Genomic DNA, 17,882 nt, shown 5'->3' on the forward strand with positions numbered 1-17,882 from the left:
TGCCAGGTTGTTTCACAAAGTGATTGTATACCTTGTATATAGAAGCATGTATTACAGTTACAGTTGCCCTACATCCTCACCAACACTTAGTATTTCAGTCTAGCTGAAATTAAAATTTCTTGTGACTATTCAGTGGTATCTCATAGAAGTTGAAATTTGCATTTCTCTGATACTAATGGTATTGAGCAATATTTCATGTGCTTATTGCCCAGTTGTGTATCTTCTTTTGTGCAGCATATGTTCACTTCATTACTCATTATTTTATTGGATTGTTGTTTTATTTTTATTGAATTGTAAGAGTTCCTGATATATTTGGTTACAAATCCTTTGTCAGATATTTTCTCCCAATTTGTGGCTTGCATTTTATTTCAACACTGTCTCTCAAAGAGCAGAAGTTTTAAATTTTTTTGTTCAATTGTTTGTTGTTAGTGTATAGAAATAAAATTGATTATGGTGTATTACCTTTGTATTCTGTGACCTTGCTATATTCATTTATTAGATGTAGTAGCTTATAGGCTTCTTAAGATTTTTTTTTAAGTACACAAACACATCATCTCTGAGTATTTTACTTCTTTCTTTTTAAATGTGAATGCATTTTATTTCTTTCTCTTGTCTTACTGTACTGGCTAAGACCCTCAGTAACAATATTAATCCTGATCTTAAGGAGAAAACCTGTCTTTTTTTTTGTAGATGCCTTTTATCAGATAGAAGAAATTTTGTTCTATTCCTACGTTGTTGACTGTTTTAATCATGAATGGCCATGGAATTTTGTCAGATGCTTTTTCTGCATCTTTTGAGATGATCACATGGTTTTTTTCTAGTGAATGTTAAACTAAGCTTGCATTCCTTGGACAGACCCTTCTTGGGCATTATGTATTATCCTTTTTATATATTGTTGGATTTGACTTGCTAATACTGTGTTAAGAAATTTGTTTTTTGTGTGTGTTTTTGTTTTTTGGTTTTTTTTTTTTTTTTTTTTTTTTGGTAATGTCTTTGTCTGGTTTTGGTATCAGGGTAATGCTGGCCTCATAGAATGAGTTGGGAAGTGTTCTTGTCTCCTGTATTTTCCAAGAGTTTGTATAGGATTATTTTATCTGGTTCAGTGAATTTTATCAGTGAAGCTCATGTAGATGTAGTTTTCTTTGTGGGAAATTTTAAATAATGAATTCAGTTATTTAATACATGTAGTGCTATTTACATTTTCTGTTTCTTGTGTCAGGGTTAGTAATCTGTGTCTTTCAAAGAATTTTTCCATTTCATCTGAGTTGTTAAGTTTATTGGCAAAGTTTTTTGTAACATTCCCTTGTATCCTTTTATCCTTGTGTCTGTAGGGTCTGTACTAATGTCATTTCTTCCATTCATATTAGTGATTTGTGTTTTCTCTATTTCTTGATCAGCCTAGCTAGATATTTATCAATTTAATCTTTTCAAAGAACCAGCTTTTGGTTATATTGATTTTTTTCTGTTTTCTGTTTTCTAAATCATTGATTTCTGTTCTTATCATTATTTACTTCCTTCTGCTTACTTTGGGTATAATTTGCTCTTTGTTTTCTAGCTTCTTAAAGTGGAAGCTTAGATATTGACTTTAGACCCTTCTCTTTTACAATAAAGCATCTAAAACTGTGTATTTATCTAACCATGACTTTTACTTTGTAATCTCCACATTTTGAAATGGGTTTTCATTTTCATTCAGTTCAAAATATATTAAAATTTCCCTTGTGGAAATTTGACCCATTGGTTATTTTAAAGTTATATTTTATAATTTACAAATATTTGGGGATTTCCTGGCTATCTTTCTGTTACTAGTTTCAAATTTAATTTTGTTTTGATCAGAGGACATACACTGTGTGATTTCAGTCCTCTTAAGTTCATTGGGACTTCTTTTTATCCCATATATGGCCTATCTTATGAATATTCCATATACATTTGAAACGAATGCATATTCTGCTGTTTTTTGGTGGAATTTTCTGTAAATGTCTATCAGGTCAAGTTGATTGATAGTGCTATTCAAGTATTCTTTGTCCTTAATGATCCTTAATGATTTTCTGTTATCCTATCAATTACTGAGAGAAGAATGCTGAAATCTTAACTGTCATTGGGGATTTGTCTATTTTTTCCATACATTTCTCTCAGTTTTTTTCTCATACTCTGGACCTCTATTTTTGGTACAGATACCTTCAGGATTGTTGTCATTATGATGAAATGACTCACTTATCATTATGAAATGTTGCTTTTTATCCTTGGTAAAATTCTTTGATACCTATATTATAGAGCTACTTTGGCTTTCTTATGATTAATATTTGCATGGTGTGTCTTTTTCTGTTGTTTTACTTTCCATATATCTGTGTCATTATATTTCAAGTCTGTGTTTTAATAGGAAAAATATAGTTGGGTCTTACTTTTTTACTCACTCAGAATCTCTGCCTTTTTATTGGGCTGTTTAGATTATTTATATTTAATGTAATTATTGGTATGATTGGGTTTAAGTCTGTTACTTTGCTGTTTGGTTTTTTATTTGTTCCATTTGTTGTTTCCTTTTTCTTCTTGTCCTGCCTTTTTTTTTTTTTTTGATTTTTTGAAATTTTATTTATGCCCACTATTGGCTTAATTAACTTTATCTCTGGAGATTTTAGTATATATTTTTAACTTACAGTATACCTTCAAATAGTATTACACTACTTTACCTGTAATGTAAGAACCTTACTGTATACTTTCATTTCCTCCTCCTTTATGCTATTGTCATAGATTTTGCTTTTGTATATGTTATAAATGCCACAACATATTGTTACTACTTTGTTTTATACTTTGTTTTAAACGTCAGCTTTTAAAAAAATTATAAAATGTGCCTGTTTTGAAGCTTTGTTGGGGTGTGGCTAGAGTATAGTTTTCACTAAAGCTAGGTTAGATGTACTATGAGGCATGCCCTGGGGTCTCCCTGGGGTGTTCAGTAGGTCTCTCTACTCTGGCTGATGAAAATGTGGAGTTCTTCCAGCCCTGTGGGAAACCTGGGAATTGTCCATCTATAGCTTTCTGGAAATTATTTGCCAATCCTTGTTGTGTTTTGCTGTATACATGTGCATCTTGGTGTTCAGCAAGATAATTAAGAAATTTCCTATGCAAATTTCTGGAGCTCTTTCTTTTTCTACATCCTTAGTCTCTGGTACTCTGTCCTACAGATTCTGGCGACTCCAATCTCCTGGAACCATGATCTCTGTCTCTTCAAGTTGTCAAGGGTGCTATGGTCAAGAATGTGACTTTAGGCAGAAAGTTGGGGTAATTATGGGGCTTACCTCATTTGTTTATGATCCCATCTCTCAGAGATGACAGCCCTGAGCCCAGTGCTGTGTGTAGTTCAGTGTCTGAAAACAATATATATTTTGTCCATTTTTCTAGTTGTTTACTACAGTGGAAGAGTATGTCTGTTTTTATTTATTCCTCCATTTGATTTTATATATATATATAAATTATATATATCATATATAATCACATATATAAATTATATATATCATATATAATTATATATATAAGATATATATCTCATATATAATTATATATATGAGATATATATATAAATTATGTATAAAATTACTATTTTTTGAGACGGAGTTTTGCTCTTGTTGCCCAAGCTGGAGTGCAGTGGTGTGATCTTGGCTCACTGCAACCTCCACCTCCCAGGTTCAAGCGATTCTACTGCCTTAGCCTCCCGAGTAGCTGGGATTACATGTGCACGCCACCACGCCCAGCTAATTTTTTGTATTTTGTAGAAATGGGGTTTCACCATATTAGCCAAGCTGGTCTCAAACTCCTGACCTCAGGTGATCCACCCGCCTCGGCCTCCCAAAGTGCTGGGATTACAGGCGTGAGCCACTGCACCTGGCTGCATTTGATATATCTTTTAAGGATAATCTAGAGATTTTTCTTTCCATCTTTTTTCCTGCAGTTTATTTGTTGAAGAAATCATGTTTATGCTATAAAATGGCCCACAGTCCAGATTTTTCTGGGTATATACTGTGGCATAATTTAACAAGTTCCTAGGTCTTATAGTTTTTTATAAAGTGGTAATTGGATATAGAACAGGGTGTTTCACCTTGGCACTATTGACCTTTTGGGCTGGATAATTAATTCTTTGTTGGGGATGAGGGCAGTCCTATGCATGTAGGAAGTTTAGCAGTATCCCTGTCCTCTGCCCACTAGATGTCAGTAGAATCCCCCTCCCCAGTTATGACAACAAAAAATGTCTCCAGATATTGTCAAATGTTTTTAGACCCATGTTCTGCTATGAAAAGTAGGCTACCTAAACTACAGAATTGTCTTCAGGAAGATGAAGTAAAATTAACAGTACTGGTAATGTCACCACTGCAGATAGAAAGAATACTAATCTGTGCAGTCTGGTACCACAAAAATTTTGAAGAGAACACATGAGGAAGATTTGGGGAATATAAAAGTTAAGGCTGCACCGAATGTCTGACTTGAACAGTATCATAGAGGATGTGAATTTCTGTTTGAGAAGGAAAAAATACTAGAGGCAATAGTAATATAAATGGTAAAAACACAAGTATTTAAAAAAAATTATATGTTGCTTCCAGAAATGTTTTTCTGCAACTTGTTGAAAAACTTAAGATATTGGACTGCTATGGTAGATATACTGATGGTTTTACTCTTTTTTTCTGAACACTACAATTTTATTATAGACCAAGAATTTCGGACTTGCAGAAAGGTATTATTGCATCTATTAATGTGCTTTTCATATTTAAAGTGTATTTGTGTGATAAATTACTTCAAACAAAATCAAGTCAGGGGAGATTAATAAAATAACCCTTTTAAATTAAAACTAAACTACCATTTTTGCAAATATTTCCAAATGTCATCATCCTCTGGATGAAGGATGGCAGATAATGTATTTTTTTAAAGGTTTAAGAGGAGGATTGAGATTGAGAGACTTCTCAAAATTTCCCTTAGACAACCTTACTTATAGTTTATTTAACCTTCTAAGTAACATTCCTCGATTCCCAAATAGCCAACTATTGTGACTCTGTGTCAGATCCTATGCACAGTAGTTGGCTGTTTTGGGATGGTTTAGGGGTAGTTCTGGTTTAGGGGGTGTTGAGAATAACCCAGAGCAGCTATGAGGGACAGACTTTGCTTCCTTGAGCTCCCTGAGAGTTGTCCAACCCCACTCTCCTTGGCCTTCAGAATTCTTTCTTCATCCCCCACTGATGTCCTTCAGTTTTGAGTTATCACTGGGTGAGTGTCCATGGTGCATCATTCTCCAGTGGGGTTTGAAGGAGTCTTTGTTTTTTAGGTGTCTTCAGTACTGCTTGTCATATTAGTACTGTTAGGTTTGAGGTGTAATGGAAAAAATTTTAAAAATTAAGTCTGAAAAATACTTGTGGAAGCAGGTAATCAAGGAGCCTTGGATTCTTATGTTTATATTTTTAAGGTAACAACCTCAGAGCCTAATTGGCTTCATTTCCCCCAGAACTGTTTGCATGTGAGAAATGACCCTCTTTCCTTTCTCTATCGGTGGGTAGTCTCTATCACCTCTGTCTCTTTTATCTTCCTTATCTCTCTCCATCTCATTTTCTTTCTCTGCTTCCCCTTATCTCTGCATATTTCTTTCTTCTTTCCCTCTTGTCTTTCTTTCTCCTTTATAGTTGTCTCTCTTTCCTTCTCACATATTTGTCTCTCCCTTTGTCTCTCTTTCCCTGCTTTTCTTTCCTCCTTGTGAGCTCCTTTCTCTTTGTCACACCCCCACCTCCATCCATACACCCTCTCTCTCCATCAGGAACTTGTTCATGATTTTGTCAGTGATGCTTCCAGTTCCATTTTAGTCAGCAACACAGTCCTCTTTATTAAGGGAAATGGTGTATAAGTGCAAAATAATATATTTTAAAATAGACTTAAGAGGGTGTTTGAGGTTGAGGGACTTCCTCAAAAATTTCCTTCCAAAAACCTTACTTATGATTGAATCGTAGTTACACTGTTCAGCCTCCCCTTGGCCTGGGGACTCCTTTGTCTCCTCTTATTAGTTTGCTTCAGTTCAGGCATCATTGGCTTCCATGGTGAGAGTCCTTGGCGCATTTTTCTTTTTCAGCACGATTAGAAGGAATTTTGGTTTTTGAGGTTTCCTGAGTATTTGTGGCAGGACCTTGTTACTATTATTTTGGGGGTTTGAGGGGAAAATCTGTGTAAGTTGAGTCCAAAAAATCCAGTATGGTGCCAAAGTAACCAAGGAGCTGAGTTTTCTTATTTATCTTTTCTAAGTAGCACCTGAGGAGCCAAATTTGTTGTATTTTCTTAGCATTGTTTTTCCTGTAAGGGTTCAAAGATATGTCTGTGTAAGATGTCCCTCTTCTCTTTCTTTGTCAATGAGTTTTTCTCTTGCCCCGCTACCCTACTTTTGGTTCTGTCATGCTCACTTACTTTTCTGTTTGTTAAGTGGGTAGTCTCTCCTTTTATTTTTCTTCCTTATTTTCTCTTTTTGCCTTCACTTATTTCTGCCTTCCTTGGTTTTCCTCCCTTTTCCTGTGTCTGCACCTCATTTTCTTTCCACTTTTCCTCAGCACATTCTCCTGTGTCTTTTTCTGTTTCTCCCGTGTGTGGTCATTTTTCTCTCAGACCCCAGCACTACCCACAGTCTCCCTCCCTGTGTTTTTTCCTCTGTTTCTCTATGAGTTCTTTCTGAATGTTCCAGCACTGAGGTAAGTGCCATCGCTTGTTCCAGCGAGTGGTGTGATATAGGGGCTATGTGCTTTCTAGCCCTGCTTGCTATAATTATTCCATCTTTCTCAGACTTTTTTTTTTTCTTCTCATTATGAAGTGAGTTTGAAAGTGCAGCTAAGAAAGAAAGGACCGGGCACAGTGGCTCATGCTTGTAATCCCAGTACTTTGGGAGGCTGAGGCGGGTGGATCACCTGAGGTCGGGAAGTCGGGAATTCGAGACCAACTTGGCCAACATAGCGAAACCCTGCCTCTACTAAAAATACTAAAATTAGCTGGGCGTGGTAGTGGGTGCCTATAATCGCAGCTACTCAGGTGGCTGAGGTGGGAGAATCAATTGAGCCCGGGAGGCGGAGGTTGCAGTGAGCCGAGATCACGCCATTAGACTCGTCTGGGCGACAGAGCGAGACTCCGTCTCCAAAAAAAAAAAAAAAAAAAAAAATACAGATAGGCCTAAGTGGAAACTATTACCCTCCATAGAGGGCAGAGGGGCAGAGTAGATGGCTGGTTTTGAGGTAGTTCATTCTTCATTCAGACGTGTGGCGCCCTTCCCCAGGCCCTAACCCCTGGAAGAGGGAGGAAAACGGCGATTCACAGAAGTGTCTCATAAGAAATGTAGCTGCTCATCTGGCCATTAGCCGCATCTAGTCCTCAGGTGACTTTTCGCTGAGTCGCTCTGCCTGTCCCCTGCAAGCCAAAAGGGCAGCCGACGCAGCCCGTGATGCTGGGACAGCGTCCGGCCGCGCGCAGTTGACGGTCGCGTTCTGCGCGCCAGCTAGTTGCCTCCCGGACCTGCCGCGGTCGCCGGCCCCGCCCCCGGGAGCGCGGCCCAATGGGCTGGGCTCCAGGGGGCGGGGCTGGCGGGCGGGCGGTGCGGCCGTGGCGGTAGCTGCAGGGGCGGTGGCGGCTGCAGTGGTGGTGGTGGCTGTGGCTGTGGCTGTGGCTGCGGCTGCGGCTGAGATTTGGCCGGGCGTCCGCAGGCCGTGGGGGATGGGGGCAGCGAGCTCCAGCCCTCGGCGGTGGCGGCGGCCGTAGGTGTGGGGCGGGCGTCCGCGTCCGGGACGCGAGATGGAGCGCCGTGGTGAGTGTGAGGAGGTGGCGCTTGCTCCGGCCGCGGTGGTCGTGGCTCCGGGCTGGGGTCGCCCTCGCGAGCGCCCGCGAATTGCCGTCCAGGGTTCGGGAGGCCCGCGGGGCGGCCCCAAGGGGAAGCGGTGGCAGGCTGCGCTAGGGACGGGTGTCCTCGAGCCAGGACTAGAGTCCTCGGGAAGGGTCCGGCCGGGGCTAGGGGCGCGCCCGGCGAGGGAGGCGCGGACGAGCTGGGGAGGACGCCAGCGGTGGCCGGGAGCAGACGGTGACGATCGTAATTAAAGTTAGCACACAGCGCGTACAAGGGGTCCGCCTGCTGTTCTGAAGGCTTTGCACATTTTAACTCTTTTAATGTTCAGAACACTCCATGATTGTTCGACTCGGTTCACACGGGGAAACCGAGGTTAAAAACCTGCGCAAGCACACAGACTAGTGGTTGGCAGCGTCAGGACCTAAACCTAGGCGCTTTTGCTCCGGAATCCGTGCTCCTGATCACTATGGGTCTGTGTTCTTGCCTGGATTCTATTCCCGCTCCCACCTGCTCTGACTGCAGCCCTCACTCCGGTTGGGCTGTCATTCCTGAGATATTTTAGGATTTCCGTGGTGCATTTTCTCCTGGTCTGTGCCTTTTGGGTTTCGTTGAGAGTTTTCCTCAGTCTCAGAGGTTTGTCCCAGTTCAATTGTGGACGTGTTTTGGGGTTTGACAGTTTTAATTTAAAAAAAATTTTTTTTTGGACGGGTGAGCTGGAGTTGGACGTTTCAAGGTGGAACCGTCGAGACTGACGAGCCTCTTGTCTCTATGTTTATCTTTTTAAAACTTTCTCAGAGGGTATTGGCCCCGAATGTTTTCAGGAGCTGAGCTCTCCTTCCCTTCTCTCCATCTGTCTCTGTGACTGTATCTCTTGTCTATAGTTTATCTTTTGTCCGTCGTTACCACCGTCGGCTGTCCATTTTGGTTGCTCCATTCTTCCCTCTTTATTTAAATTCTTGGATGAGGAACTTGCTCTTTGGCAAAGAGTAGTTTTGGCTGGTCAAAGGAGAGTACTGCCTGCCAGGAATGCTAGACATTCTGGAGGCGTGGGATGCTGGGCAGCTTCCTCTTTTTAAAGCGTGCTAGGTTCAAACTGTACAGAAATGAAGTGCATGTGTATTGCATGCCTTCCTTTAAACATTGTTTGCATAGTATTGATAAAACTCTTTCTCACATGTCCCTATTCTGTTTTTGTGGAGAGTGCTTTTTAAAACCATAAAGATTTAATCATCGTTTTAGGATTAGCTCATCTAATCTTTTTAGCATCTTAGATTCTTGCCAAATCTGGAATTGTGCTGAAATAGCAGATTTCTGAAATATCTGGCAATTTTTCCTCAAGAAGAAATGGTAAAATGGGAAATAGTAAGTATAGATGTTTGGGGGCAGTTTTACACTTCAGTTAGAGAGCCTAAAATGAAACTACTGCCGTAATGTGCATTTGGCAGGGGGCATGCGTGGGGCAGCGGACATTTGATTGACACAGGCTCCTGCAGTCGTGGGGGATAGGAAGTTTGTGTCTACATTTCTAATGCACACAACATTTAGATTTACAACATACAATGGAAGTGGTTTTGCACGGTAATTTTCTACTTGCTAGAGAATTCTTTGAGAATACATGTTTTTAATATTGTTGGTTTGAAGTTGAAAGAGATGCACCAGAATTAGTGTGTCAAAAATATTTTGCACAAGTCTATTTGCACAGTTCAAATTTCACTTGGAAGCTTTTTGGTGGGTTTCCACAGAGTCAGTTAAGTTTCTACAATTGTTTCCAGTCCTGTATTTCTTGCTCACAATCCACTTATGTATTGTAGTGAAGCCACATCTTGTTCAAAAACAATTTCCCACAATAAAGCACTGCTAGTAATAATGACTTTCTTTATGGTTCATGTTTATGATGAACCAGGCACTCTGCTAAGTACTTTGCATGCATCATTACCTAATTAAGTTGCCAGTTGCAGTCTGTTAGTAACTACGTTTTATGTTACTTCCAACAAGAGAATATTCATTTTCGCACATGAGAAAGTAGTGTATATGATCTTGGAAAGTGTGTATTGTTCCAGCTTCTCATTATCATAGTTCATTTATGAAAGCTTGGGTTAAGTTTGTTATTTTAAACGTTTTTTCAATTGTAATGTTTCCTTTTTTTACTCTGGAATATGAAAAGTAGTAATATATAACAAAATCAGCACATTAATCATTATAATGCTGGCTAGAGGTAGGATATAATCCTTTTTTATAAGAGGAGAAGAGTTCCTCTTCTCCTTGCCATGTGTTTGATGTTGCTGTGTTTGTTTTTGGCAGATTTTTTAAGTCTTGTCTAAAAATGTTCCAGCAGTTTTGAAACGCTTTGAAAGTTTGGGTTACTATTTTACATGTAGTTACTTAAAGTAAATTATTTCTGCTAAAATAGGTAAATTGTTTTAATGTCTTTAATTTTTGTAACCATCTTTACCAGTGACAGTGACCAATTCTCTAATTTACCAAGTTTAAAAGCTGTCATAACTTAACAGAATGACGTTATTAAGTAAACTGCAAGAGTGATGTTTTGTTAGGCTAATAGGCATTTTGGTTAGTGATTTGTAAAAGAGCTGCCCAAAAAAGACACTTTGAGTTTTTGTTTTGTTTTTGTTGATGGGAAGGAAGACTTAGATATAATAATAATGCTCAAAAATTGCCCTAGATTCATTTTAGAAATGATGTACGCATATAAGGATTAATGTTAGATAGGTTTGAAACTAGTTTAAATGTAGAAGTTAGATTCTCAGAAATAATTTGAGATTGACAAAAGGACAGTGAATAAACAAACTTTAAAAATTATGAAGTGTGGTCCCCAGTTTAATAATCAGGAGGAGCAATAATAGAAATCCAACTTTGATTTCAGTTATATGTAATCTTCCCTCAGCTTCATATACTTTTCTTTTTGAAACATACCATTTTAGAGAGTTTTTTAAAAATTTATATTTTCACTTCAAAACATTGCAACAACCCAGAGTTATTTTTGTTTCTATAAAAATTAATTGAAACTTTATAAGTTTATAAGCCTATCTGCACATAGTTCTAAGTAGTTCATTCCTCATATGCCAAGCATTGTGCTATGATCAGAGAACACATGGTTAGCAAATAGACATACATGGTCTTGATTTCCATGAGATTATACTCTAGCTAGGAAGACATGATCTATTTGAACTGTGGTATGAGCAGCGATGAAAAGTAGAGGATACTATAGAACATCTCACAGGAGATTCTACTCTGGTTTGATGGTAGTGGTTTTGCTGGGGGATGGGGATGGTCCAGGAACGTTTCTTTGAGGAGGTAAGCTTTGAGCTGAGATCAGAATGAGTAAACAAAGGAGAAGGAATATTCCAGGCAAATAGAATTACATATAGACAGGACCCTGAGCTGAACAGTTGGTGTTTTTCAAACTGTAGGGTCATGACCTATTATGTGTATGAAACCAAGTTGGTGAGTTGCACCCAGCATTTTTAAAAATGAAATGGGATGGAATTTTTAAAAACTCACGTACATCCCATGGAGCCTTACCCAGAAGCATGCCACACACAAATATAATACACTTAACATGTATACTAGCTCATTATGTAAAATTATTTCCTGGTGAGGGTCATCGTAAACAAATACTGTTGGAAGAATGAGAAGGAGGTGTGTGTGTGGCAGGAGTGTTGAGAGCCAGCAGGTGTGTCTCCATATGACATTGCACAGGTAGGTAGGAGCCAGATCTCATGTTGAGCCTTGCAGAGCATGATAGCTTCTCACTTATCCTTTGGAAGGGTTTTCAGTAGAGAAATGACATTATGAGATTTATGTTTGAAATGTTCACTCACTACATTTGTGATGAGACAAGAATGGATGCAGATAGATCATTAGGAAAGTAGTATAGTAGCTCAGAAAAGAAATGATGGTAATTCACTAGTGTGCTTGCAGTAGAGAGAAGTGGGTTGAGTAGAGAACCCTGTAGATCAGAAAGAAAAATGAACTATGGAGTTGGGTGAGATATAGGAAGGAGTAAATGATACAATAATATATCTTACATATGACTAGAAACGGATATTACATAAAACTTTCTAGTGGGCCAGGCATGGTGGCTCATGCTTGTAATCCCAGCATTTAGGTAGGCTGAGGTAGGAGGATCACTTGAGCCCAGGAGTTTGAGACCAACCTGGGCAACATAGTGAAACTGTATCTCTACAAAAAAAAATTTTTTTTTTTTTAGCTAGCTAGGTGTGGTGTTGTGCCCCTGGAGTCCCAGCTACATGGGTGGCTTCAGCGGGCAGATGGCCCGAGCCCAGGAGTTTGAGGCTGCAGTGAGCTATAATCACACCACTGCACTCCAACCTGGGTGACAGCGTGAGACCCAGACTCAACCCCTCCCCGCTCCAAAAAAAAAAAAAAAAAAAACTTTCTACTGTAAATTTTATAGAAGTCCTTAGTCATCTACCATTTTTAAAGTAGCCAAATATTCAAGACAAAACACTTGAAAAAAAGTGTTAATAATAAAGTGTGAGTTAATTTAATTCCTCCAGTTATTTCCTTTTTGATTTCCAGAGATACAAACAAGATTAGAACTTTTAACTCTGGAAAGGTAAAATGAGGGTGAAGAAGAAAATTACTATGATTTTCTTGAGTTCCAGCTATGTGCCAGTATTAGGTGTTTTAACATATGAAGTCTTCTAATTTTGTGATCCCTTTTCATCCTCACACAAGCCTGTAAATAAATTGTACTGGTCACATATCTAGAAAATACTAGAGCCAGGATTCAAATCTAAATTCTTCTCATACCAAAAGATTACCTTTTTACTACCATCCTGAGATTATCAAAAATATTGCTCTGATGATCACACATGTGTTTATTTAACCAGTCAGAGTATGTCAGATTAGTGGGCACCCTTGTAACTTGTTTTCAACAAAGAAATATCCTTGATGAGACTTGGTAATCCAGGATGTGTTGTGTGTGTGTGTCTGTGTATATGTATGTATATGCATTATTAGGAAAAACTAACTGTAATTGAACTTTTATGTTCTCGACACTTCTGTATCATCGCGTCATGTAATCCCTACAATAATCTCATGAGATAGGTGTTGTCAGGATGTTACTCCCATTTTATAAATGAGCATACTGAAGTAAAGAGATGTATAGATCATACAATAAGTGACATAGGAGGATTTTAAGAACAGGTATTTCTTTTTTCAAAGCCCATATCTCATCTTTATTTTTGAAGGTGATGTCATGGAAGGAGAATATGACCTTCTACTAAGTGATGTTTCAGAACAACTTTTACAATTAAATAAAATTCTATACCCTAGGAATCAAGAGGAAGTTATTAAGAGCATGGATTTTGGCATCAAGGCAGATACAGGTTTAAGTCCTAGTTCATTATCAGTTGAGAGCTTAAGACAAAATTTTAACCTCTAAACCTCAGGTTCCTCATTTGTGAAATGTAAAGAACAGTAGTTTGCATGTCAGAGTTGTCAGAATTACTGGTATTTAATAAATGGAAACTGCTATTATCAATAATACAGTGATTGATTATTGATTTTTGATTTTTAAAAATTTAAAAATAGGATACCAAGGTGGGCTGTGGGCTGTTTGTGAAAATCTAGTGTAATATTTCCCTGGCTGATTTAGTATTTGTGTTTCTTTCTCTCTCCTTGCTTGTTTTTGTTTTGTTTCTTGCCCCCTTAAGGATTTCAGTTTTTCTGACTGTTACGTGAAAGGATGATTGCTCACAAACAGAAAAAGACAAAGAAAAAACGTGCTTGGGCATCAGGTCAACTCTCTACTGATGTTACAACTTCTGAAATGGGGCTCAAGTCCTTAAGTTCCAACTCTATTTTTGATCCGGATTACATCAAGGAGTTGGTGAATGATATCAGGAGGTTCTCCCACGTGTTACTATATTTGAAAGAAGCCATATTTTCAGGTTTGTCACTTTTCTATTAGCATTCTTGCTGGATAGTTTGTAAAATTTTAAATGCTGGACTAGCAGATACGTTTGTACACAGTGGTAGGAACAGGGTATTCTGCTTTAGTTATTTTAGTGCTTTTTTCCCCAAATCTTTGATGGTTACAGTGTAAACTATTTTATAATCAGATAATAGTGTAATACCTAATAGAATCTTCAGTGTGAGGGAATAAGAATACAAAAAAGAAAAATATCTTTGATTCCTGTGGTTGGGTCCATTTGACGTAGGAAAATTTGACATCATTGGAATTTTAACCTTTTTGTTAATGGTAACACAGTGCATTGATTGGTCTTAAATAAGCTGACTAATGTTTATAATTTACATTGTTGACACTGTTACCTAAATTCACCTTTCCACATTTTAGATGAAGTTTTGGTATCTAAAATGACTGCATTTAAGTTTTTTTTTTTTTTTTTTTTAACAAAAATCAGACTTAATTCTGTTTTGCCGATCTGTAACATCTTGAATTAAGGGCTAATCACAGAATTCTGTCTAGTTAGAAATGAATAATGGAGCATGAGACTCTGTTCCTCTAAAGTAAAAGACTGTATATCTCTGACTCGTTCTTAGTACCTGTCTTTCAATGTTTGGTGCCTCTTAGGTCTAAATTTGATGGCAAGGATAATAAATAGTTACAAAAACAGCTCCTATTCTTCTATGATAAATGGCAGTTTCATTTCCATATTCATAATGGTATGTCTAGATATAAAAATGAAGATTCTCAGTGTTATTTATATGAGACCTCTTGGGGCTTTATAGAAATTTGTAAGATTTCAATAAATATTTCTATGTATATATGTAAGTTAAATACTTATTTTCTGATGGACATTTTGAAAAACTAAACTTGTATCTTGTGCTTGTACTAAATTTAAGAGTTTATTTCTAATCTGTTATTTTCAGGTTGAAATGCCCAAAATGACTGGAATTGAAGCCTCAAAGTTTTAGTATTTGAGTTTTCCTTAAAACAGCAATCACATAAGTGATTCTTTTGAGAATGTATACATATTAGAAAAGTTGTTCATATTCCCATTCATTTTAATAGCTTGATTTTGAAGTCTGATTGTGGATGATTAAATGGCAGTAAAGTTACCTAAAGTTATTGTGGAAAGATATCCTAACTACATTAAGTATTATAATGGTAGTAAATTTACCAAAATGATAAATTTGCCATTTATTTAAAGAAACATAGCTTTGTAATAACAATTTGTTCTTAACTAGGTTAATTTTTTAAATTTATAAACAATAAAATGTATACTTCTTGATATGCAGTTCATTAACTGGATTGATTTTTAAGGTGAAATTTAAAGTGATGTATTAGTTGACAAGTCATTTACCTTGATTTAAGGTGTAAAACCTGATTTTATTTAATGCCTCAATTTAAATGCATTTTTATTAGTATAAATAAGATTTCTAGTTAAGATTTCTATTTGTTTTTAGTTATTTTCCTTAAAAGATTTATATCTCTTAAAAATCTTCATTTTACATAATTATCCTTGTGTCACAGATTTAAAATGATAGTAATTTAAAACAAGCTGGACTACTTATCTCCAAAAGAAATTTTTATAAGAGTTTTAAATTGTGAGCAGACACTTCAGAGAATACTGAAGGTCAACTGAAAGTTGACCCTAAGTGAGAAAAGAAAAAAATAAGATACAGAAAGAGACTACCCCCTGAGGTAAAGGGATATGTATGGAAATACATACACTGAAGTTTAATTTTAAAAATTCATAAGGACATTATCAAAAAGTTTGCAATTTATGGCCAGCAAATTAATTACAAAATAGATAAACTTTTTTTGATAACCAACTCAGTAGTATGCAGTGGCCAGAGGATGTTCATTATTTACCTTTGGGTTGATTTTTTGTCTTTGAAATATCGTTATCAAAATCTAGAAATAAACTAGTTAATTTGAGTTGATGGAACCTTTTTGTTTTATAAACATAAATGGACCTCATTATAAAAGATAAGGAAAATGCTACATAATATTGTGCTTGTTTTTAATTTTGATGATGATTTTCAGCTTAGAGTATCAGACTATTCCTTATTTACTTAATAAAAGTATTACAAAGATCTCATGAGATGTAATCTTTAGGAAAGGTAAAATGTTTAAAATGCTCTAACTATTTAAGATGGTATTGTTACATGTATCCCTATAGTCATGAGCCCTGCTTTTTGTCTCTGGGTATTGAGAAATATCCCTGGACTTCTTTTCTGTAGTTATCACCACAACGTTAAAGTGTGGCCAGACAGCAAAGAGCCATTTCATTCACTGTTTTTCTTTTAGAGTGGAAGAGCCTTGTCAGTAATTTCTCAGTAGCCCTCCCAATATTTTGTGTATTGTCTCCTTAAGAGGAAGATGCCATATTTTTGGGACTGTTTATTACCTTTTAATTCACATTTGTTAAGCTAAAAAGGCAGCTCTTAAGAATAAAGAATGTAGATATACAATTAAATCATCTTTTGGTTTAGTCAGAATACATTTTTTCTGTAATAACTTTTATCTGTTAATACCTTTATTACTAACTGAAGCACTAATGTGCAGTCACTTGACTTTTGCCGCAGTTGTTTAATCATAGGTTGAGGCTAGTCTTAGATAAACAGCTTTGTGATTGGTTTATGGCCACATTTTACTTTCCCCAAGTAGTTAGAAATGATGTATAATTGTATATGGCGCTTTTCATTTTACAGAGTACTTTGTCATACAAACAAGTTTAATCACCCAGGCCCCTCAAAGGCAGGTACCTTTAGCTCCGTTTCACAGATGAGATGTATGTATAACTTGTGATTTCATCAACATCTTATTGCTGATAAATAATGGCCAGGTTATACGGTTTGGTTAAATTGGTAGTAAAGGATGGCAGCAAAAGCTCTGAAAAGAGAATCAGAATCTAGGTTCTAGGCCTAGTTCTACTGACTAGCTTAGGAATATGGCTTAATTCATTTAATTTTTTGTTAAGAATGAGGCACTTGTGCCAGATGCTATCAGTTTTACGAATCTGCGATTCAAAATTTGATTAGAGTTGGAGATTATACATTGTTCTGAATGTTGGCAGTTTATTCCTAAGAAGACAGCTAAGTATTTGTTTTCAAATTATATGAAAACAAATTAATGAAAATTTCCCAAGTGAGAATATGAAGCTCATATTGTAATCGTCATTGAGGAACTGATTAGAAAAAATATAAATGTCTGCCAAAGAGCTCTGTACTCCCAACAGGGTTAAGATACATATACAGTTTATCTCTAATTTTCAAATTTACAAATTAAAATAGAGAGCTTAATGTGGAAGATTAGAGGGCTGAAAATATTCTATTCTTGCTGGGGTAAGTTAAGTGACAGAATTTGGTAATTCTCTTTCCACTACTTAACCTCCAGGAGGAGGTGACCTTGTAGTCTTATACAAGTAGCAGATGTGGAATTTGAAGTTTTAGTTTTTTTATCCAGTGTCATTAAGGTACATTAGGAGTAATTACAAGGTAAATGTTCTATCTTATATGAAAATGCTGAAGGCACTCAGTTATGCATATGCATGTTGTGTTTAATTATAACACTGTAGATTAATATATGTGCAGTGTAAGTACCAATTCAGGTTTATGGTTTCCTCCCCGTGGAATAATGTGTTCTAAATTCTAAATAACAGATTCATAAGTGCTTTTCAAGTTTATATAATAATTTTTAAAGTCTGCCATTGTGACATACCTCCCCATTTTCATGTGGAATATCACTCAAGGAAGCTAAAATCTGGGAATGTGGAAAATGTAAAGGCCTTTTAATTGGGCTAGAAAGAATAGTATAAAATATCTAATTGTTGTGCTACTCAGTGCTTGGAAATATTAACTGCCATTTTAAAATATATTTGAGGGAAAATCAATAGTCTAATAATTTCTTATAGCTTTTTTATTATATAGTACTACTTTAAATGGATTTTTTGGTTTGTGACTATGGTGCCTTATTTTTCTTTTTCTTTTCTTTTTTTGGTTTGGCTTTTAAATAGGCTGGAAAGGAAGATAAAAATGTATGGCCAATTTCAGATGAACTAGTCAAGTTCTCTTATTTTTAAAAGATGCT

At 36.7% G+C, this 17,882-nt stretch overlaps 1 protein-coding gene across 4 annotated transcripts in view; it reads left to right on the forward strand.

Moving 5' to 3' along the window:
- ARHGAP29 (Rho GTPase activating protein 29) overlaps window positions 1-17,882 on the forward strand; it is a 179,272-nt gene that overhangs the window by 85,087 nt on the left and 76,303 nt on the right. For 2 of the 4 annotated variants that reach the window (XM_055352587.2, XM_031001250.3), the window contains one exon: window positions 13,537-13,773. In XM_055352587.2, coding sequence (XP_055208562.2) covers window positions 13,569-13,773 — 205 coding nt within the window. In that variant the 5' untranslated portion in view covers window positions 13,537-13,568. Of the gene's footprint in view, window positions 1-7,559; window positions 7,802-13,536; window positions 13,774-17,882 lie in introns of those variants that run through there. The other 2 variants (XM_004026160.5, XM_063696870.1) reach the window with 2 other exon arrangements.

This window comes from Gorilla gorilla, chromosome 1 (assembly GCF_029281585.2).
Source record: "Gorilla gorilla gorilla isolate KB3781 chromosome 1, NHGRI_mGorGor1-v2.1_pri, whole genome shotgun sequence".
In the NCBI taxonomy this organism is placed as follows: Eukaryota; Metazoa; Chordata; class Mammalia; order Primates; family Hominidae; genus Gorilla; species Gorilla gorilla.